We start from the raw sequence: 26,141 nt of genomic DNA, 5'->3' as shown, positions 1-26,141 counted from the left end.
AACAGTATGGAACTAGACTATAGTAACAGCATGGAACTAGACTATAGTAACAGTATGGAACTAGACTATAGTAACATGGAACTAGACTATAGTAACAGCATGGAACTAGACTATAGTAACATGGAACTAGACTATAGTAACATGGAACTAGACTATAGTAACAGTATGGAACTAGACTATAGTAACAGCATGGAACTAGACTATAGTAACAGTATGGAACTAGACTATAGTAACAGCATGGAACTAGACTATAGTAACAGCATGGAACTAGACTATAGTAACAGTATGGAACTAGACTATAGTAACAGTATGGAACTAGACTATAGTAACAGTATGGAACTAGACTATAGTAACAGCATGGAACTAGACTATAGTAACAGTATGGAACTAGACTATAGTAACAGCATGGAACTAGACTATAGTAACATGGAACTAGACTATAGTAACATGGAACTAGACTATAGTAACAGCATGGAACTAGACTATAGTAACAGCATGGAACTAGACTATAGTAACAGCATGGAACTAGACTATAGTAACATGGAACTAGACTATAGTAACATGGAACTAGACTATAGTAACAGTATGGAACTAGACTATAGTAACAGCATGGTACTAGACTATAGTAACAGCATGGAACTAGACTATAGTAACAGTATGGTACTAGACTATAGTAACAGCATGGAACTAGACTATAGTAACATGGAACTAGACTATAGTAACAGTATGGAACTAGACTATAGTAACATGGAACTAGACTATAGTAACAGTATGGAACTAGACTATAGTAACAGTATGGTACTAGACTATAGTAACAGCATGGAACTAGACTATAGTAACATGGAACTAGACTATAGTAACATGGAACTAGACTATAGTAACATGGAACTAGACTATAGTAACATGGAACTAGACTATAGTAACAGTATGGAACTAGACTATAGTAACAGCATGGAACTAGACTATAGTAACAGTATGGAACTAGACTATAGTAACATGGAACTAGACTATAGTAACAGCATGGAACTAGACTATAGTAACAGCATGGAACTAGACTATAGTAACATGGAACTAGACTATAGTAACATGGAACTAGACTATAGTAACAGCATGGAACTAGACTATAGTAACAGCATGGAACTAGACTATAGTAACATGGAACTAGACTATAGTAACAGCATGGAACTAGACTATAGTAACAGCATGGAACTAGACTATAGTAACAGCATGGAACTAGACTATAGTAACATGGAACTAGACTATAGTAACATGGAACTAGACTATAGTAACAGCATGGAACTAGACTATAGTAACAGCATGGAACTAGACTATAGTAACATGGAACTAGACTATAGTAACAGTATGGTACTAGACTATAGTAACAGCATGGAACTAGACTATAGTAACATGGAACTAGACTATAGTAACAGCATGGAACTAGACTATAGTAACATGGAACTAGACTATAGTAACATGGAACTAGACTATAGTAACATGGAACTAGACTATAGTAACAGTATGGAACTAGACTATAGTAACATGGAACTAGACTATAGTAACAGCATGGAACTAGACTATAGTAACATGGAACTAGACTATAGTAACATGGAACTAGACTATAGTAACAGCATGGAACTAGACTATAGTAACATGGAACTAGACTATAGTAACAGTATGGAACTAGACTATAGTAACAGTATGGTACTAGACTATAGTAACAGCATGGAACTAGACTATAGTAACATGGAACTAGACTATAGTAACAGTATGGAACTAGACTATAGTAACATGGAACTAGACTATAGTAACAGTATGGAACTAGACTATAGTAACAGCATGGAACTAGACTATAGTAACATGGAACTAGACTATAGTAACAGCATGGAACTAGACTATAGTAACATGGAACTAGACTATAGTAACAGTATGGAACTAGACTATAGTAACATGGAACTAGACTATAGTAACAGCATGGAACTAGACTATAGTAACAGCATGGAACTAGACTATAGTAACAGCATGGAACTAGACTATAGTAACAGCATGGAACTAGACTATAGTAACATGGAACTAGACTATAGTAACAGTATGGAACTAGACTATAGTAACAGCATGGAACTAGACTATAGTAACAGTATGGAACTAGACTATAGTAACAGCATGGAACTAGACTATAGTAACATGGAACTAGACTATAGTAACAGTATGGAACTAGACTATAGTAACATGGAACTAGACTATAGTAACATGGAAATAGACTATAGTAACAGCATGGAACTAGACTATAGTAACAGCATGGAACTAGACTATAGTAACATGGAACTAGACTATAGTAACATGGAACTAGACTATAGTAACAGTATGGAACTAGACTATAGTAACATGGAACTAGACTATAGTAACAGTATGGAACTAGACTATAGTAACAGCATGGTACTAGACTATAGTAACAGCATGGAACTAGACTATAGTAACAGTATGGAACTAGACTATAGTAACAGCATGGAACTAGACTATAGTAACATGGAACTAGACTATAGTAACAGTATGGAACTAGACTATAGTAACAGCATGGTACTAGACTATAGTAACAGCATGGAACTAGACTATAGTAACAGTATGGTACTAGACTATAGTAACAGCATGGAACTAGACTATAGTAACATGGAACTAGACTATAGTAACAGTATGGAACTAGACTATAGTAACATGGAACTAGACTATAGTAACAGTATGGAACTAGACTATAGTAACAGTATGGAACTAGACTATAGTAACAGCATGGAACTAGACTATAGTAACATGGAACTAGACTATAGTAACATGGAACTAGACTATAGTAACATGGAACTAGACTATAGTAACATGGAACTAGACTATAGTAACAGTATGGAACTAGACTATAGTAACAGCATGGAACTAGACTATAGTAACAGTATGGAACTAGACTATAGTAACATGGAACTAGACTATAGTAACAGCATGGAACTAGACTATAGTAACATGGAACTAGACTATAGTAACATGGAACTAGACTATAGTAACAGTATGGAACTAGACTATAGTAACAGCATGGAACTAGACTATAGTAACAGTATGGAACTAGACTATAGTAACAGCATGGAACTAGACTATAGTAACAGCATGGAACTAGACTATAGTAACAGTATGGAACTAGACTATAGTAACAGTATGGAACTAGACTATAGTAACAGTATGGAACTAGACTATAGTAACAGCATGGAACTAGACTATAGTAACAGTATGGAACTAGACTATAGTAACAGCATGGAACTAGACTATAGTAACATGGAACTAGACTATAGTAACATGGAACTAGACTATAGTAACAGTATGGAACTAGACTATAGTAACAGCATGGAACTAGACTATAGTAACAGTATGGAACTAGACTATAGTAACATGGAACTAGACTATAGTAACATGGAACTAGACTATAGTAACAGTATGGAACTAGACTATAGTAACAGCATGGAACTAGACTATAGTAACAGTATGGAACTAGACTATAGTAACAGCATGGAACTAGACTATAGTAACAGTATGGAACTAGACTATAGTAACATGGAACTAGACTATAGTAACATGGAACTAGACTATAGTAACAGTATGGAACTAGACTATAGTAACAGCATGGAACTAGACTATAGTAACAGTATGGAACTAGACTATAGTAACATGGAACTAGACTATAGTAACAGCATGGAACTAGACTATAGTAACATGGAACTAGACTATAGTAACAGCATGGAACTAGACTATAGTAACATGGAACTAGACTATAGTAACATGGAACTAGACTATAGTAACATGGAACTAGACTATAGTAACATGGAACTAGACTATAGTAACAGCATGGAACTAGACTATAGTAACATGGAACTAGACTATAGTAACATGGAACTAGACTATAGTAACATGGAACTAGACTATAGTAACAGCATGGAACTAGACTATAGTAACATGGAACTAGACTATAGTAACAGCATGGAACTAGACTATAGTAACATGGAACTAGACTATAGTAACATGGAACTAGACTATAGTAACAGCATGGAACTAGACTATAGTAACATGGAACTAGACTATAGTAACATGGAACTAGACTATAGTAACATGGAACTAGACTATAGTAACAGCATGGAACTAGACTATAGTAACATGGAACTAGACTATAGTAACATGGAACTAGACTATAGTAACATGGAACTAGACTATAGTAACATGGAACTAGACTATAGTAACATGGAACTAGACTATAGTAACATGGTACTAGACTATAGTAACAGCATGGAACTAGACTATAGTAACAACATGGAACTAGACTATAGTAACAGCATGGAACTAGACTATAGTAACATGGAACTAGACTATAGTAACATGGAACTAGACTATAGTAACATGGAACTAGACTATAGTAACAGCATGGAACTAGACTATAGTAACATGGAACTAGACTATAGTAACATGGAACTAGACTATAGTAACATGGAACTAGACTATAGTAACATGGAACTAGACTATAGTAACAGCATGGAACTAGACTATAGTAACAACATGGAACTAGACTATAGTAACAGCATGGAACTAGACTATAGTAACAGCATGGAACTAGACTATAGTAACATGGAACTAGACTATAGTAACATGGAACTAGACTATAGTAACAGCATGGAACTAGACTATAGTAACAGCATGGAACTAGACTATAGTAACAACATGGAACTAGACTATAGTAACAGCATGGAACTAGACTATAGTAACAGTATGGAACTAGACTATAGTAACAGCATGGAACTAGACTATAGTAACATGGAACTAGACTATAGTAACATGGAACTAGACTATAGTAACATGGAACTAGACTATAGTAACATGGAACTAGACTATAGTAACAGCATGGAACTAGACTATAGTAACATGGAACTAGACTATAGTAACAGCATGGAACTAGACTATAGTAACATGGAACTAGACTATAGTAACAGCATGGAACTAGACTATAGTAACAGCATGGAACTAGACTATAGTAACATGGAACTAGACTATAGTAACATGGAACTAGACTATAGTAACATGGAACTAGACTATAGTAACATGGAACTAGACTATAGTAACATGGTACTAGACTATAGTAACAGCATGGAACTAGACTATAGTAACAGTATGGAACTAGACTATAGTAACAGTATGGAACTAGACTATAGTAACATGGAACTAGACTATAGTAACATGGAACTAGACTATAGTAACAACATGGAACTAGACTATAGTAACATGGAACTAGACTATAGTAACATGGAACTAGACTATAGTAACATGGAACTAGACTATAGTAACATGGAACTAGACTATAGTAACATGGAACTAGACTATAGTAACATGGAACTAGACTATAGTAACATGGAACTAGACTATAGTAACATGGAACTAGACTATAGTAACATGGAACTAGACTATAGTAACAGCATGGAACTAGACTATAGTAACATGGAACTAGACTATAGTAACATGGAACTAGACTATAGTAACATGGAACTAGACTATAGTAACATGGAACTAGACTATAGTAACATGGAACTAGACTATAGTAACATGGAACTAGACTATAGTAACATGGAACTAGACTATAGTAACAGCATGGAACTAGACTATAGTAACATGGAACTAGACTATAGTAACATGGAACTAGACTATAGTAACATGGAACTAGACTATAGTAACATGGAACTAGACTATAGTAACAGCATGGAACTAGACTATAGTAACAGCATGGAACTAGACTATAGTAACAGCATGGAACTAGACTATAGTAACAGCATGGAACTAGACTATAGTAACATGGAACTAGACTATAGTAACATGGAACTAGACTATAGTAACATGGAACTAGACTATAGTAACATGGAACTAGACTATAGTAACATGGAACTAGACTATAGTAACATGGAACTAGACTATAGTAACAGCATGGAACTAGACTATAGTAACAGCATGGAACTAGACTATAGTAACATGGAACTAGACTATAGTAACATGGAACTAGACTATAGTAACATGGAACTAGACTATAGTAACATGGAACTAGACTATAGTAACAGCATGGAACTAGACTATAGTAACATGGAACTAGACTATAGTAACAGCATGGAACTAGACTATAGTAACATGGAACTAGACTATAGTAACAGCATGGAACTAGACTATAGTAACATGGAACTAGACTATAGTAACATGGAACTAGACTATAGTAACATGGAACTAGACTATAGTAACAGCATGGAACTAGACTATAGTAACAGTATGGAACTAGACTATAGTAACAGCATGGAACTAGACTATAGTAACATGGAACTAGACTATAGTAACAGCATGGAACTAGACTATAGTAACATGGAACTAGACTATAGTAACATGGAACTAGACTATAGTAACATGGAACTAGACTATAGTAACATGGAACTAGACTATAGTAACATGGAACTAGACTATAGTAACAGCATGGAACTAGACTATAGTAACATGGAACTAGACTATAGTAACAGCATGGAACTAGACTATAGTAACATGGAACTAGACTATAGTAACAGCATGGAACTAGACTATAGTAACATGGAACTAGACTATAGTAACATGGAACTAGACTATAGTAACAGCATGGAACTAGACTATAGTAACAACATGGAACTAGACTATAGTAACATGGAACTAGACTATAGTAACAGCATGGAACTAGACTATAGTAACAGCATGGAACTAGACTATAGTAACATGGAACTAGACTATAGTAACATGGAACTAGACTATAGTAACATGGAACTAGACTATAGTAACAGCATGGAACTAGACTATAGTAACATGGAACTAGACTATAGTAACAGCATGGAACTAGACTATAGTAACAGCATGGAACTAGACTATAGTAACATGGAACTAGACTATAGTAACAGCATGGAACTAGACTATAGTAACATGGAACTAGACTATAGTAACAGTATGGTACTAGACTATAGTAACAGCATGGAACTAGACTATAGTAACATGGAACTAGACTATAGTAACAGCATGGAACTAGACTATAGTAACAGCATGGAACTAGACTATAGTAACATGGAACTAGACTATAGTAACAGCATGGAACTAGACTATAGTAACAGCATGGAACTAGACTATAGTAACATGGAACTAGACTATAGTAACAGCATGGAACTAGACTATAGTAACAGCATGGAACTAGACTATAGTAACAGTATGGAACTAGACTATAGTAACAGTATGGAACTAGACTATAGTAACATGGAACTAGACTATAGTAACATGGAACTAGACTATAGTAACAGTATGGAACTAGACTATAGTAACATGGAACTAGACTATAGTAACAGTATGGAACTAGACTATAGTAACAGTATGGAACTAGACTATAGTAACAGTATGGAACTAGACTATAGTAACAGTATGGAACTAGACTATAGTAACAGCATGGAACTAGACTATAGTAACAGTATGGAACTAGACTATAGTAACAGTATGGAACTAGACTATAGTAACAGTATGGAACTAGACTATAGTAACAGTATGGAACTAGACTATAGTAACAGCATGGAACTAGACTATAGTAACATGGAACTAGACTATAGTAACATGGAACTAGACTATAGTAACATGGAACTAGACTATAGTAACATGGAACTAGACTATAGTAACAGCATGGAACTAGACTATAGTAACATGGAACTAGACTATAGTAACATGGAACTAGACTATAGTAACAGTATGGAACTAGACTATAGTAACAGCATGGAACTAGACTATAGTAACATGGAACTAGACTATAGTAACATGGAACTAGACTATAGTAACATGGAACTAGACTATAGTAACATGGAACTAGACTATAGTAACATGGAACTAGACTATAGTAACATGGAACTAGACTATAGTAACAGCATGGAACTAGACTATAGTAACATGGAACTAGACTATAGTAACAGTATGGAACTAGACTATAGTAACAGCATGGAACTAGACTATAGTAACAACATGGAACTAGACTATAGTAACATGGAACTAGACTATAGTAACAGCATGGAACTAGACTATAGTAACAGCATGGAACTAGACTATAGTAACATGGAACTAGACTATAGTAACATGGAACTAGACTATAGTAACAGTATGGAACTAGACTATAGTAACATGGAACTAGACTATAGTAACATGGAACTAGACTATAGTAACATGGAACTAGACTATAGTAACATGGAACTAGACTATAGTAACATGGAACTAGACTATAGTAACAGCATGGAACTAGACTATAGTAACAGCATGGAACTAGACTATAGTAACAGTATGGAACTAGACTATAGTAACAGTATGGAACTAGACTATAGTAACATGGAACTAGACTATAGTAACATGGAACTAGACTATAGTAACATGGAACTAGACTATAGTAACAGCATGGAACTAGACTATAGTAACAGCATGGAACTAGACTATAGTAACATGGAACTAGACTATAGTAACATGGAACTAGACTATAGTAACAGCATGGAACTAGACTATAGTAACATGGAACTAGACTATAGTAACAGCATGGAACTAGACTATAGTAACATGGAACTAGACTATAGTAACATGGAACTAGACTATAGTAACAGCATGGAACTAGACTATAGTAACATGGAACTAGACTATAGTAACATGGAACTAGACTATAGTAACAGCATGGAACTAGACTATAGTAACATGGAACTAGACTATAGTAACAGCATGGAACTAGACTATAGTAACATGGAACTAGACTATAGTAACATGGAACTAGACTATAGTAACAGCATGGAACTAGACTATAGTAACATGGAACTAGACTATAGTAACATGGAACTAGACTATAGTAACAGTATGGAACTAGACTATAGTAACAGTATGGAACTAGACTATAGTAACAGCATGGAACTAGACTATAGTAACAGCATGGAACTAGACTATAGTAACATGGAACTAGACTATAGTAACATGGAACTAGACTATAGTAACATGGAACTAGACTATAGTAACATGGAACTAGACTATAGTAACAGCATGGAACTAGACTATAGTAACAGCATGGAACTAGACTATAGTAACAGCATGGAACTAGACTATAGTAACAGCATGGAACTAGACTATAGTAACATGGAACTAGACTATAGTAACATGGAACTAGACTATAGTAACATGGAACTAGACTATAGTAACATGGAACTAGACTATAGTAACATGGAACTAGACTATAGTAACAGCATGGAACTAGACTATAGTAACAGCATGGAACTAGACTATAGTAACATGGAACTAGACTATAGTAACAGCATGGAACTAGACTATAGTAACATGGAACTAGACTATAGTAACATGGAACTAGACTATAGTAACAGCATGGAACTAGACTATAGTAACAGCATGGAACTAGACTATAGTAACATGGAACTAGACTATAGTAACATGGAACTAGACTATAGTAACAGCATGGAACTAGACTATAGTAACAGCATGGAACTAGACTATAGTAACATGGAACTAGACTATAGTAACATGGAACTAGACTATAGTAACAGCATGGAACTAGACTATAGTAACAGCATGGAACTAGACTATAGTAACATGGAACTAGACTATAGTAACATGGAACTAGACTATAGTAACATGGAACTAGACTATAGTAACAGCATGGAACTAGACTATAGTAACAGCATGGAACTAGACTATAGTAACAGCATGGAACTAGACTATAGTAACATGGAACTAGACTATAGTAACAGCATGGAACTAGACTATAGTAACATGGAACTAGACTATAGTAACAGTATGGAACTAGACTATAGTAACATGGAACTAGACTATAGTAACAGTATGGAACTAGACTATAGTAACAGCATGGAACTAGACTATAGTAACAGCATGGAACTAGACTATAGTAACATGGAACTAGACTATAGTAACAGCATGGAACTAGACTATAGTAACATGGAACTAGACTATAGTAACATGGAACTAGACTATAGTAACATGGAACTAGACTATAGTAACAGTATGGAACTAGACTATAGTAACATGGAACTAGACTATAGTAACAGCATGGAACTAGACTATAGTAACATGGAACTAGACTATAGTAACAGCATGGAACTAGACTATAGTAACATGGAACTAGACTATAGTAACATGGAACTAGACTATAGTAACATGGAACTAGACTATAGTAACAGTATGGAACTAGACTATAGTAACATGGAACTAGACTATAGTAACAGCATGGAACTAGACTATAGTAACATGGAACTAGACTATAGTAACATGGAACTAGACTATAGTAACATGGAACTAGACTATAGTAACATGGAACTAGACTATAGTAACATGGAACTAGACTATAGTAACATGGAACTAGACTATAGTAACAGTATGGAACTAGACTATAGTAACATGGAACTAGACTATAGTAACAGTATGGAACTAGACTATAGTAACATGGAACTAGACTATAGTAACATGGAACTAGACTATAGTAACAGCATGGAACTAGACTATAGTAACAGCATGGAACTAGACTATAGTAACAGCATGGAACTAGACTATAGTAACAGCATGGAACTAGACTATAGTAACATGGAACTAGACTATAGTAACATGGAACTAGACTATAGTAACATGGAACTAGACTATAGTAACAGTATGGAACTAGACTATAGTAACATGGAACTAGACTATAGTAACAGCATGGAACTAGACTATAGTAACATGGAACTAGACTATAGTAACATGGAACTAGACTATAGTAACATGGAACTAGACTATAGTAACATGGAACTAGACTATAGTAACAGCATGGAACTAGACTATAGTAACAGCATGGAACTAGACTATAGTAACAGTATGGAACTAGACTATAGTAACATGGAACTAGACTATAGTAACATGGAACTAGACTATAGTAACATGGAACTAGACTATAGTAACAGTATGGAACTAGACTATAGTAACAGTATGGAACTAGACTATAGTAACATGGAACTAGACTATAGTAACAGTATGGAACTAGACTATAGTAACAGTATGGAACTAGACTATAGTAACATGGAACTAGACTATAGTAACAGTATGGAACTAGACTATAGTAACAGTATGGAACTAGACTATAGTAACATGGAACTAGACTATAGTAACAGCATGGAACTAGACTATAGTAACAGCATGGAACTAGACTATAGTAACATGGAACTAGACTATAGTAACAGCATGGAACTAGACTATAGTAACATGGAACTAGACTATAGTAACAGCATGGAACTAGACTATAGTAACAGTATGGAACTAGACTATAGTAACAGCATGGAACTAGACTATAGTAACATGGAACTAGACTATAGTAACATGGAACTAGACTATAGTAACATGGAACTAGACTATAGTAACATGGAACTAGACTATAGTAACATGGAACTAGACTATAGTAACAGCATGGAACTAGACTATAGTAACATGGAACTAGACTATAGTAACATGGAACTAGACTATAGTAACAGCATGGAACTAGACTATAGTAACATGGAACTAGACTATAGTAACAGCATGGAACTAGACTATAGTAACATGGAACTAGACTATAGTAACATGGAACTAGACTATAGTAACATGGAACTAGACTATAGTAACAGCATGGAACTAGACTATAGTAACAGTATGGAACTAGACTATAGTAACAGCATGGAACTAGACTATAGTAACAGTATGGAACTAGACTATAGTAACATGGAACTAGACTATAGTAACAGCATGGAACTAGACTATAGTAACATGGAACTAGACTATAGTAACATGGAACTAGACTATAGTAACATGGAACTAGACTATAGTAACATGGAACTAGACTATAGTAACATGGAACTAGACTATAGTAACATGGAACTAGACTATAGTAACAGCATGGAACTAGACTATAGTAACATGGAACTAGACTATAGTAACATGGAACTAGACTATAGTAACATGGAACTAGACTATAGTAACATGGAACTAGACTATAGTAACATGGAACTAGACTATAGTAACATGGAACTAGACTATAGTAACATGGAACTAGACTATAGTAACATGGAACTAGACTATAGTAACATGGAACTAGACTATAGTAACAGCATGGAACTAGACTATAGTAACATGGAACTAGACTATAGTAACAGCATGGAACTAGACTATAGTAACATGGAACTAGACTATAGTAACAGCATGGAACTAGACTATAGTAACATGGAACTAGACTATAGTAACATGGAACTAGACTATAGTAACATGGAACTAGACTATAGTAACAGCATGGAACTAGACTATAGTAACATGGAACTAGACTATAGTAACAGCATGGAACTAGACTATAGTAACATGGAACTAGACTATAGTAACATGGAACTAGACTATAGTAACATGGAACTAGACTATAGTAACATGGAACTAGACTATAGTAACAGCATGGAACTAGACTATAGTAACAGCATGGAACTAGACTATAGTAACAGTATGGAACTAGACTATAGTAACAGCATGGAACTAGACTATAGTAACAGCATGGAACTAGACTATAGTAACAGTATGGAACTAGACTATAGTAACAGTATGGAACTAGACTATAGTAACAGTATGGAACTAGACTATAGTAACATGGAACTAGACTATAGTAACAGTATGGAACTAGACTATAGTAACATGGAACTAGACTATAGTAACAGTATGGAACTAGACTATAGTAACAGTATGGAACTAGACTATAGTAACAGTATGGAACTAGACTATAGTAACATGGAACTAGACTATAGTAACATGGAACTAGACTATAGTAACATGGAACTAGACTATAGTAACATGGAACTAGACTATAGTAACAGCATGGAACTAGACTATAGTAACAGCATGGAACTAGACTATAGTAACAGCATGGAACTAGACTATAGTAACATGGAACTAGACTATAGTAACAGCATGGAACTAGACTATAGTAACAGCATGGAACTAGACTATAGTAACATGGAACTAGACTATAGTAACATGGAACTAGACTATAGTAACATGGAACTAGACTATAGTAACATGGAACTAGACTATAGTAACAGCATGGAACTAGACTATAGTAACATGGAACTAGACTATAGTAACATGGAACTAGACTATAGTAACATGGAACTAGACTATAGTAACATGGAACTAGACTATAGTAACATGGAACTAGACTATAGTAACATGGAACTAGACTATAGTAACATGGAACTAGACTATAGTAACAGCATGGAACTAGACTATAGTAACAGCATGGAACTAGACTATAGTAACATGGAACTAGACTATAGTAACATGGAACTAGACTATAGTAACATGGAACTAGACTATAGTAACAGCATGGAACTAGACTATAGTAACAGCATGGAACTAGACTATAGTAACAGTATGGAACTAGACTATAGTAACATGGAACTAGACTATAGTAACATGGAACTAGACTATAGTAACATGGAACTAGACTATAGTAACATGGAACTAGACTATAGTAACATGGAACTAGACTATAGTAACATGGAACTAGACTATAGTAACAGCATGGAACTAGACTATAGTAACAGTATGGAACTAGACTATAGTAACATGGAACTAGACTATAGTAACATGGAACTAGACTATAGTAACATGGAACTAGACTATAGTAACATGGAACTAGACTATAGTAACAGTATGGAACTAGACTATAGTAACAGCATGGAACTAGACTATAGTAACAGCATGGAACTAGACTATAGTAACAGCATGGAACTAGACTATAGTAACAGCATGGAACTAGACTATAGTAACATGGAACTAGACTATAGTAACAGCATGGAACTAGACTATAGTAACAGCATGGAACTAGACTATAGTAACAGCATGGAACTAGACTATAGTAACATGGAACTAGACTATAGTAACATGGAACTAGACTATAGTAACAGCATGGAACTAGACTATAGTAACATGGAACTAGACTATAGTAACAGTATGGAACTAGACTATAGTAACAACATGGAACTAGACTATAGTAACATGGAACTAGACTATAGTAACATGGAACTAGACTATAGTAACATGGAACTAGACTATAGTAACATGGAACTAGACTATAGTAACATGGAACTAGACTATAGTAACAGCATGGAACTAGACTATAGTAACAACATCTAGATGTGTATAAGAGACAGGAACTAGACTATAGTAACATGGAACTAGACTATAGTAACATGGAACTAGACTATAGTAACATGGAACTAGACTATAGTAACATGGAACTAGACTATAGTAACATGGAACTAGACTATAGTAACATGGAACTAGACTATAGTAACATGGAACTAGACTATAGTAACAGTATGGAACTAGACTATAGTAACAACATGGAACTAGACTATAGTAACATGGAACTAGACTATAGTAACATGGAACTAGACTATAGTAACATGGAACTAGACTATAGTAACATGGAACTAGACTATAGTAACAGCATGGAACTAGACTATAGTAACATGGAACTAGACTATAGTAACAGCATGGAACTAGACTATAGTAACAGCATGGAACTAGACTATAGTAACAGTATGGAACTAGACTATAGTAACAACATGGAACTAGACTATAGTAACATGGAACTAGACTATAGTAACAGCATGGAACTAGACTATAGTAACATGGAACTAGACTATAGTAACATGGAACTAGACTATAGTAACATGGAACTAGACTATAGTACAGCATGGAACTAGACTATAGTAACATGGAACTAGACTATAGTAACACATGGAACTAGACTATAGTAACAGCATGGAACTAGACTATAGTAAACATGGAACTAGACTATAGTAACATGGAACTAGACTATAGTAACAGCATGGAACTAGACTATAGTAACATGGAACTAGACTATAGTAACATGGAACTAGACTATAGTAACATGGAACTAGACTATAGTAACAGTATGGAACTAGACTATAGTAACACATGGAACTAGACTATAGTAACATGGAACTAGACTATAGTAACAACATGGAACTAGACTATAGTAACATGGAACTAGACTATAGTAACAGCATGGAACTAGACTATAGTAACAGCATGGAACTAGACTATAGTAACATGGAACTAGACTATAGTAAACATGGAACTAGACTATAGTAAACATGGAACTAGACTATAGTAACAGCATGGAACTAGACTATAGTAACATGGAACTAGACTATAGTAACAGCATGGAACTAGACTATAGTAACATGGAACTAGACTATAGTAACATGGAACTAGACTATAGTAACATGGAACTAGACTATAGTAACATGGAACTAGACTATAGTAACATGGAACTAGACTATAGTAACAGCATGGAACTAGACTATAGTAACAGTATGGAACTAGACTATAGTAACATGGAACTAGACTATAGTAACATGGAACTAGACTATAGTAACATGGAACTAGACTATAGTAACATGGAACTAGACTATAGTAACATGGAACTAGACTATAGTAACATGGAACTAGACTATAGTAACATGGAACTAGACTATAGTAACAGCATGGAACTAGACTATAGTAACAGCATGGAACTAGACTATAGTAACATGGAACTAGACTATAGTAACAGCATGGAACTAGACTATAGTAACATGGAACTAGACTATAGTAACAGCATGGAACTAGACTATAGTAACACATGGAACTAGACTATAGTAACATGGAACTAGACTATAGTAACATGGAACTAGACTATAGTAACATGGAACTAGACTATAGTAACAGTATGGAACTAGACTATAGTAACATGGAACTAGACTATAGTAACATGGAACTAGACTATAGTAACAGCATGGAACTAGACTATAGTAACATGGAACTAGACTATAGTAACATGGAACTAGACTATAGTAACATGGAACTAGACTATAGTAACATGGAACTAGACTATAGTAACATGGAACTAGACTATAGTAACATGGAACTAGACTATAGTAACATGGAACTAGACTATAGTAACAGCATGGAACTAGACTATAGTAACATGGAACTAGACTATAGTAACATGGAACTAGACTATAGTAACAGCATGGAACTAGACTATAGTAACATGGAACTAGACTATAGTAACATGGAACTAGACTATAGTAACATGGAACTAGACTATAGTAACATGGAACTAGACTATAGTAACATGGAACTAGACTATAGTAACATGGAACTAGACTATAGTAACAGCATGGAACTAGACTATAGTAACATGGAACTAGACTATAGTAACATGGAACTAGACTATAGTAACATGGAACTAGACTATAGTAACATGGAACTAGACTATAGTAACATGGAACTAGACTATAGTAACATAGAACTAGACTATAGTAACAGCATGGACCTAGACTATAGTAACAGCATGGAACTAGACTATAGTAACATGGAACTAGACTATAGTAACATGGAACTAGACTATAGTAACATGGAACTAGACTATAGTAACATGGAACTAGACTATAGTAACATGGAACTAGACTATAGTAACATGGAACTAGACTATAGTAACATGGAACTAGACTATAGTAACATGGAACTAGACTATAGTAACATGGAACTAGACTATAGTAACATGGAACTAGACTATAGTAACATGGAACTAGACTATAGTAACAGCATGGAACTAGACTATAGTAAAGCATGGAACTAGACTATAGTAACATGGAACTAGACTATAGTAACATGGAACTAGACTATAGTAACATGGAACTAGACTATAGTAACATGGAACTAGACTATAGTAACAGCATGGAACTAGACTATAGTAACAGCATGGAACTAGACTATAGTAACATGGAACTAGACTATAGTAACAGTATGGAACTAGACTATAGTAACATGGAACTAGACTATAGTAACAGTATGGAACTAGACTATAGTAACATGGAACTAGACTATAGTAACATGGAACTAGACTATAGTAACATGGAACTAGACTATAGTAACATGGAACTAGACTATAGTAACATGGAACTAGACTATAGTAACATGGAACTAGACTATAGTAACATGGAACTAGACTATAGTAACATGGAACTAGACTATAGTAACATGGAACTAGACTATAGTAACATGGAACTAGACTATAGTAACATGGAACTAGACTATAGTAACATGGAACTAGACTATAGTAACAGCATGGAACTAGACTATAGTAACATGGAACTAGACTATAGTAACAGCATGGAACTAGACTATAGTAACAGCATGGAACTAGACTATAGTAACATGGAACTAGACTATAGTAACATGGAACTAGACTATAGTAACATGGAACTAGACTATAGTAACATGGAACTAGACTATAGTAACATGGAACTAGACTATAGTAACATGGAACTAGACTATAGTAACATGGAACTAGACTATAGTAACATGGAACTAGACTATAGTAACATGGAACTAGACTATAGTAACAGCATGGAACTAGACTATAGTAACAGCATGGAACTAGACTATAGTAACAGCATGGAACTAGACTATAGTAACAGTATGGAACTAGACTATAGTAACAGTATGGAACTAGACTATAGTAACATGGAACTAGACTATAGTAACAGTATGGAACTAGACTATAGTAACATGGAACTAGACTATAGTAACAGTATGGAACTAGACTATAGTAACATGGAACTAGACTATAGTAACATGGAACTAGACTATAGTAACATGGAACTAGACTATAGTAACATGGAACTAGACTATAGTAACAGTATGGAACTAGACTATAGTAACATGGAACTAGACTATAGTAACATGGAACTAGACTATAGTAACATGGAACTAGACTATAGTAACAGTATGGAACTAGACTATAGTAACAGTATGGAACTAGACTATAGTAACATGGAACTAGACTATAGTAACATGGAACTAGACTATAGTAACATGGAACTAGACTATAGTAACAGCATGGAACTAGACTATAGTAACAGTATGGAACTAGACTATAGTAACAGCATGGAACTAGACTATAGTAACAGCATGGAACTAGACTATAGTAACAGTATGGAACTAGACTATAGTAACATGGAACTAGACTATAGTAACAGTATGGAACTAGACTATAGTAACATGGAACTAGACTATAGTAACATGGAACTAGACTATAGTAACATGGAACTAGACTATAATAACATGGTACTAGACTATAGTAACATGGAACTAGACTATAGTAACAGCATGGAACTAGACTATAGTAACAGCATGGAACTAGACTATAGTAACATGGAACTAGACTATAGTAACAGTATGGAACTAGACTATAGTAACATGGAACTAGACTATAGTAACATGGAACTAGACTATAGTAACATGGAACTAGACTATAGTAACATGGAACTAGACTATAGTAACATGGTACTAGACTATAGTAACATGGAACTAGACTATAGTAACAGCATGGAACTAGACTATAGTAACAGCATGGAACTAGACTATAGTAACAGTATGGAACTAGACTATAGTAACATGGACCTAGACTATAGTAACAGTATGGAACTAGACTATAGTAACAGCATGGAACTAGACTATAGTAACAGTATGGAACTAGACTATAGTAACATGGAACTAGACTATAGTAACATGGAACTAGACTATAGTAACATGGAACTAGACTATAGTAACATGGAACTAGACTATAGTAACATGGAACTAGACTATAGTAACAGCATGGAACTAGACTATAGTAACAGCATGGTACTAGACTATAGTAACAGCATGGAACTAGACTATAGTAACAGCATGGAACTAGACTATAGTAACAGTATGGAACTAGACTATAGTAACAGTATGGAACTAGACTATAGTAACAGTATGGAACTAGACTATAGTAACAGCATGGAACTAGACTATAGTAACATGGAACTAGACTATAGTAACATGGAACTAGACTATAGTAACATGGAACTAGACTATAGTAACATGGAACTAGACTATAGTAACAGTATGGAACTAGACTATAGTAACATGGAACTAGACTATAGTAACAGCATGGAACTAGACTATAGTAACATGGAACTAGACTATAGTAACAGTATGGAACTAGACTATAGTAACAGTATGGAACTAGACTATAGTAACATGGAACTAGACTATAGTAACATGGAACTAGACTATAGTAACAGCATGGAACTAGACTATAGTAACAACATGGAACTAGACTATAGTAACATGGAACTAGACTATAGTAACAGCATGGAACTAGACTATAGTAACAGCATGGAACTAGACTATAGTAACATGGAACTAGACTATAGTAACATGGAACTAGACTATAGTAACATGGACCTAGACTATAGTAACATGGAACTAGACTATAGTAACATGGAACTAGACTATAGTAACATGGAACTAGACTATAGTAACATGGAACTAGACTATAGTAACAGCATGGAACTAGACTATAGTAACATGGAACTAGACTATAGTAACATGGAACTAGACTATAGTAACATGGAACTAGACTATAGTAACAGCATGGAACTAGACTATAGTAACATGGAACTAGACTATAGTAACAGCATGGAACTAGACTATAGTAACATGGAACTAGACTATAGTAACATGGAACTAGACTATAGTAACATGGAACTAGACTATAGTAACAGCATGGAACTAGACTATAGTAACATGGAACTAGACTATAGTAACATGGAACTAGACTATAGTAACATGGAACTAGACTATAGTAACAGCATGGAACTAGATTATAGTAACATGGAACTAGACTATAGTAACAGCATGGAACTAGACTATAGTAACAGCATGGAACTAGACTATAGTAACATGGAACTAGACTATAGTAACATGGAACTAGACTATAGTAACATGGAACTAGACTATAGTAACATGGAACTAGACTATAGTAACAGTATGGAACTAGACTATAGTAACATGGAACTAGACTATAGTAACATGGAACTAGACTATAGTAACAGTATGGAACTAGACTATAGTAACATGGAACTAGACTATAGTAACAGTATGGAACTAGACTATAGTAACAGTATGGAACTAGACTATAGTAACAGTATGGAACTAGACTATAGTAACAGCATGGAACTAGACTATAGTAACATGGAACTAGACTATAGTAACAGTATGGAACTAGACTATAGTAACATGGAACTAGACTATAGTAACATGGAACTAGACTATAGTAACATGGAACTAGACTATAGTAACATGGAACTAGACTATAGTAACATGGAACTAGACTATAGTAACATGGAACTAGACTATAGTAACATGGAACTAGACTATAGTAACATGGTACTAGACTATAGTAACAGCATGGTACTAGACTATAGTAACAGCATGGAACTAGACTATAGTAACATGGAACTAGACTATAGTAACAGCATGGAACTAGACTATAGTAACAGTATGGAACTAGACTATAGTAACAGCATGGAACTAGACTATAGTAACATGGAACTAGACTATAGTAACATGGAACTAGACTATAGTAACATGGAACTAGACTATAGTAACATGGAACTAGACTATAGTAACATGGAACTAGACTATAGTAACATGGAACTAGACTATAGTAACATGGCTTACTAGACTCATCGTTAACAGCATGGTACTAGACTATAGTAACAGCATGGAACTAGACTATAGTAACATGGACTAGACTATAGTAACAGCATGGAACTAGAACTATAGTAACAGTATGGAACTAGACTATAGTAACAGCATGGAACTAGGACTTAGTAACATGGAACTAGACTATAGTAACATGGAACTATAGTACATGAACTAGATATAGTAACAGTATGGAACTAGACTATAGTAACATGGAACTAGACTATAGTAACATGGAACTAGACTATAGTAACATGGAACTAGACTATAGTAACATGGTACTAGACTATAGTAACAGCATGGTACTAGACTATAGTAACAGCATGGAACTAGACTATAGTAACATGGAACTAGACTATAGTAACAGCATGGAACTAGACTATAGTAACAGTATGGAACTAGACTATAGTAACAGCCATGGAACTAGACTATAGTAACATGGAACTAGACTATAGTAACATGGAACTAGACTATAGTAACAGTATGGAACTAGACTATAGTAACATGGAACTAGACTATAGTAACATGGAACTAGACTATAGTAACAGCATGGAACTAGACTATAGTAACATGGAACTAGGACTATAGTAACATGGAACTAGACTATAGTAACATGGAACTAGAATATAGTAACAGCATGGAACTAGACTATAGTAACATGGAACTAGACTATAGTAACATGGAACTAGACTATAGTAACAGTATGGAACTAGACTATAGTAACATGGAACTAGACTATAGTAACAGCATGGAACTAGACTATAGTAACATGGAACTAGACCTATAGTAACATGGAACTAGACTATAGTAACAGCATGGAACTAGACTATAGTAACAGTATGGAACTAGACTATAGTAACAGCATGGAACTAGACTATAGTAACATGGAACTAGACTATAGTAACATGGAACTAGACTATAGTAACATGGAACTAGACTATAGTAACAGCATGGAACTAGACTATAGTAACATGGAACTAGACTATAGTAACATGGAACTAGACTATAGTAACAGTATGGAACTAGACTATAGTAACATGGAACTAGACTATAGTAACAGTATGGAACTAGACTATAGTAACATGGAACTAGACTATAGTAACATGGAACTAGACCTATAGTAACATGGAACTAGACTATAGTAACATGGAACTAGACTATAGTAACAGCATGGAACTAGACTATAGTAACATGGAACTAGACTATAGTAACATGGAACTAGACTATAGTAACAGCATGGAACTAGACTATAGTAACAGTATGGAACTAGACTATAGTAACATGGAACTAGACTATAGTAACATGGAACTAGACTATAGTAACATGGAACTAGACTATAGTAACATGGAACTAGACTATAGTAACATGGAACTAGACTATAGTAACATGGAACTAGACTATAGTAACAGCATGAAACTAGACTATAGTAACAGCATGGTACTAGACTATAGTAACAGCATGGAACTAGACTATAGTAACAGTATGGAACTAGACTATAGTACAGCATGGAACTAGACTATAGTAACATGGAACTAGACTATAGTAACATGGAACTAGACTATAGTAACAGTATGGAACTAGACTATAGTAACAGTATGGAACTAGACTATAGTAACATGGAACTAGACTATAGTAACATGGAACTAGACTATAGTAACATGGAACTAGACTATAGTAACAGTATGGAACTAGACTATAGTAACATGGAACTAGACTATAGTAACATGGAACTAGACTATAGTAACATGGAACTAGACTATAGTAACAGTATGGAACTAGACTATAGTAACAGTATGGAACTAGACTATAGTAACAGCATGGAACTAGACTATAGTAACAGCATGGAACTAGACTATAGTAACAGCATGGAACTAGACTCCGGCGCAAATGAGGGGTATTTTGAAGTATGCATCATGTGTAGTGTTAATGGTCGCAGGGGTTACCTGGGTAGTATTGCTGGGATATCACCTTCTTGGGCCATTTGATGCTGAAACGTATTTACAGTTCTGATTTACATCAGGATGAGGTACAGTTGATTAAAGTCACCACTATCAGGTGACCATGGAGGAGGAGATGAGGGGCGAAGTGAATATAGTATGTTATTAGATCATCTTTTGTAACCTGTGGCTGAACAGGGGAAGACTGGGTGAAAACATGAGGTTGTTTTAGGGCCTTTATTTTTGTGGAACCCAGCAGAACAGTATCCCGAAGGCATAGAGTCAGGCGAAGAGAGACTGGGAATCATCATGTTATCAAATGTTGTTGTTTTCTTTGCATATGTAATTATGCATAGTTTAAGGCATTATTAATACTTGTTATGTTTTGTGTTTCTTTTGCTTTTCAAGTCTTGTGCGATCACTCTCTTAGGAACCCGAAGGAGGAACGGATGAGGTCTACATCTCCAGCTGAAACGGATGAGGTCTACATCTCCAGCTGAAACGGATGAAGTCAACATCTCCAGCTGAAACGGATGAAGTCAACATCTCCAGATGAAACGGATGAGGTCAACATCTCCAGCGGAAACGGATGAAGTCAACATCTCCAGCGGAAACGGATGAAGTCAACATCTCCAGCTGAAACGGATGAAGTCAACATCTCCAGCTGAAACGGATGAAGTCAACATCTCCAGCTGAAACGGAGGAAGTCAACAACTCCAGCGGAAACGGATGAAGTCAACAACTCCAGCGGAAACGGATGAAGTCAACAACTCCAGCTGAAACGGATGAAGTCAAAAGCTCCAGCTGAAAAGTCATTATCAGTTGTCCGACGAGAGATGGAAATGAGAGTCCATAGTGTAATTACAGATCAGAGGACATTAGTCTCGGAGTCTCATGTTTTATTTTCTGCTCATTTATAAGTCATTTTCAAAGTTTATGTGATGTTGAACAGTATGGAAATACTATTGAGGGACTGTCGGGTTGTAGTTTTAGATACTGGCTATACTGGTTAATGGTTACGGTCACTGATAAGGTTGGATCGCTGTGGACTAGGGAGGAATGTGGGCCGAGGTCAGGTCAGATGTGGACTAGGGAGGAATGTGGGCCGAGGTCAGGTCAGATGTGGATTAGGGAGGAATGTTGGCCGAGGTCAGGTCAGATGTGGACTAGGGAGGAATGTGGGCCGAGGTCAGGTCAGATGTGGACTAGGGAGGAATGTGGGCCGAGGTCAGGTCAGATGTGGACTAGGGAGGAATGTGGGCCGAGGTCAGGTCGGATGTGGACTAGGGAGGAATGTGGGCCGAGGTCAGGTCGGATGTGGACTAGGGAGGAATGTGGGCCGAGGTCAGGTCAGATGTGGACTAGGGAGGAATGTGGGCCGAGGTCAGGTCGGATGTGGACTAGGGAGGAATGTGGGCCGAGGTCAGGTCAGATGTGGACTAGGGAGGAATGTGGGCCGAGGTCAGATGTGGACTAGGGAGGAATGTGGGCCGAGGTCAGGTCGGATGTGGACTAGGGAGGAATGTGGGCCGAGGTCAGGTCAGATGTGGACTAGGGAGGAATGTGGGCCGAGGTCAGGTCAGATGTGGACTAGGGAGGAATGTGGGCCGAGGTCAGGTCAGATGTGGACTAGGGAGGAATGTGGGCCGAGGTCAGGTCAGATGTGGACTAGGGAGGAATGTGGGCCGAGGTCAGGTCAGATGTGGACCAGGGAGGAATGTGGGTTTTATTAAACACATCTCTTGACTTCCTGCCTAGCAACATAGACGTAGTGTTTAGATGAGCAGGCAGGAGACTCTGCCTAAAGGAGGGTATAAATACTGGTGCTGCTGGAAACTTTGTCCTGTGCAGCTGTTTGACCCAGAGGGGGAAAACATGTGTTTTGTGCTTTGACTAGTTGTCCATTAGTTGTTCACTCTGTTTATCAGCACCTAACAAAGCAGAACTACATTCAGGACTGTGTGTTTTGCATGTTCGTGTGTGGCCTATGTTTGCATGCGTCCGTGCTTGAACATATGTCCGTGAGTCTCTCGCTCTGTGTGTGTGTGTGTACCATTAGGGGAATAGACTCGGAGGTTGATGGGAACAGCAGAGATTCCCTTATTGGACCCAGTGATGCGATCAGTCTCGGCCTCAATCTCCAAACGCACCTCATCAAAGTCCACAAACTGACGACCTTTACAATGAAGAAACTCAGCATACTCTGTTATTAGGGAGAGAGAGAGAGAGAGAGAGAGAGAGAGAGAGAGAGAGAGAGAGGGAGGGAGGGAGGGAGGGAGGGAGGGAGGGAGGGAGGGAGGGAGGGAGAGAGAGAGAGAGAGAGAGAGAGAGAGAGAGAGGGAGGGAGAGAGAGAGAGAGAGAGAGAGAGAGAGGGAGAGAGAGAGAGAGAGAGAGAGAGAGAGAGAGAGGGAGGGAGGGAGGGAGGGAGGGAGGGAGGGAGGGAGGGAGGGAGGGAGGGAGGGAGGGAGGGAGGGAGGGAGGGAGGGAGGGAGGGAGGGAGGGAGGGAGGGAGGGAGGGGAGGGAGGGGAGGGAGAGAGGGAGGGAAGAGGTTAGAGGGAGAGAGAAAACATCTGTAAGTCACCACAAAAACGAAGCATGTCATGACATGTCATGATTGATTAAATTGAGACGGTGTTAGTGGCCTACACACCATACTCCATAATGTCACATTTGAGTTATGTTTTATACATTTTTTGACAAATTCATTAAAAATGAAAAGCTGAAATGTCTTGAGTCAATAAGTAATCCAGCCCTGTGTTATGGTGAATCTAAATGAGTTCAGGAGTAAACATGTGCTTAACATTTCACATCATAAGATGTATGGACTCACTCTGTGTGCAATAATAGTGTTTAACATACTTTATGAATGACTGCCTCATCTCTGTAACCCACACATATAATTATCTGTAAGGTCCCTCAGTCGAGCAGTTCATTTCAAACACAGATTCAACCACAAAGACCAGGAAGGTTTTCCAATGCCTTGCAAAGAAGAGCACATATTGGTAGATGGCTCAACAAATAGAAGCAAACATTGAATATCCCTTTGAGAATGTTATGGTGAAGTTATTAATTACACTTTAGATGGTGTATCAATACACCCAGTCACTACAAAGATACAGGCGTCCTTCCCAACTCAGTTGCCAGAGAGGAAGGAAACTGCTCAGGGTTTTCACCATGAGGCCAATGGTGACTTTAAAACAGTTACAGAGTTTAATGGCTGTGACGGGAGAAAACTGAGGATGGATAGACAACATTGTAGTTACTCCACAATACGAACCTAAATGACAGTGTACAAAATACAAAAAATTTAAAATCATGCATCCTGTTTGCAATAAGTTTTTTTAGGATAAAAATAAACAGAATAGAGCTAAGCACAGAACCTGGTTGAAACTGCTTTCCCAACAGACACTGGGAGACAAATTCACCTTTCAGCAGGACAATAACCTAAATCACAAGGCCAAATATACAC

General features: G+C 36.3%; 1 protein-coding gene across 1 annotated transcript in view; it reads right to left on the bottom strand.

Moving 5' to 3' along the window:
• The window catches only part of LOC116372035 (dynamin-2), a 79,129-nt gene that overhangs the window by 44,956 nt on the left and 8,032 nt on the right, over positions 1-26,141 (bottom strand). The window contains exon 3 of the mRNA XM_031821109.1: positions 24,724-24,873. Coding sequence (XP_031676969.1) covers positions 24,724-24,873 — 150 coding nt within the window. The remainder of the gene's footprint in view (positions 1-24,723; positions 24,874-26,141) is intronic.

Source organism: Oncorhynchus kisutch, unplaced genomic scaffold (genome assembly GCF_002021735.2).
Source record: "Oncorhynchus kisutch isolate 150728-3 unplaced genomic scaffold, Okis_V2 scaffold3858, whole genome shotgun sequence".
Taxonomy (NCBI): domain Eukaryota; kingdom Metazoa; phylum Chordata; class Actinopteri; order Salmoniformes; family Salmonidae; genus Oncorhynchus; species Oncorhynchus kisutch.
Note: the sequence above shows the minus strand (reverse complement) of the source record. Positions and strands in the feature narration are given on the sequence as shown.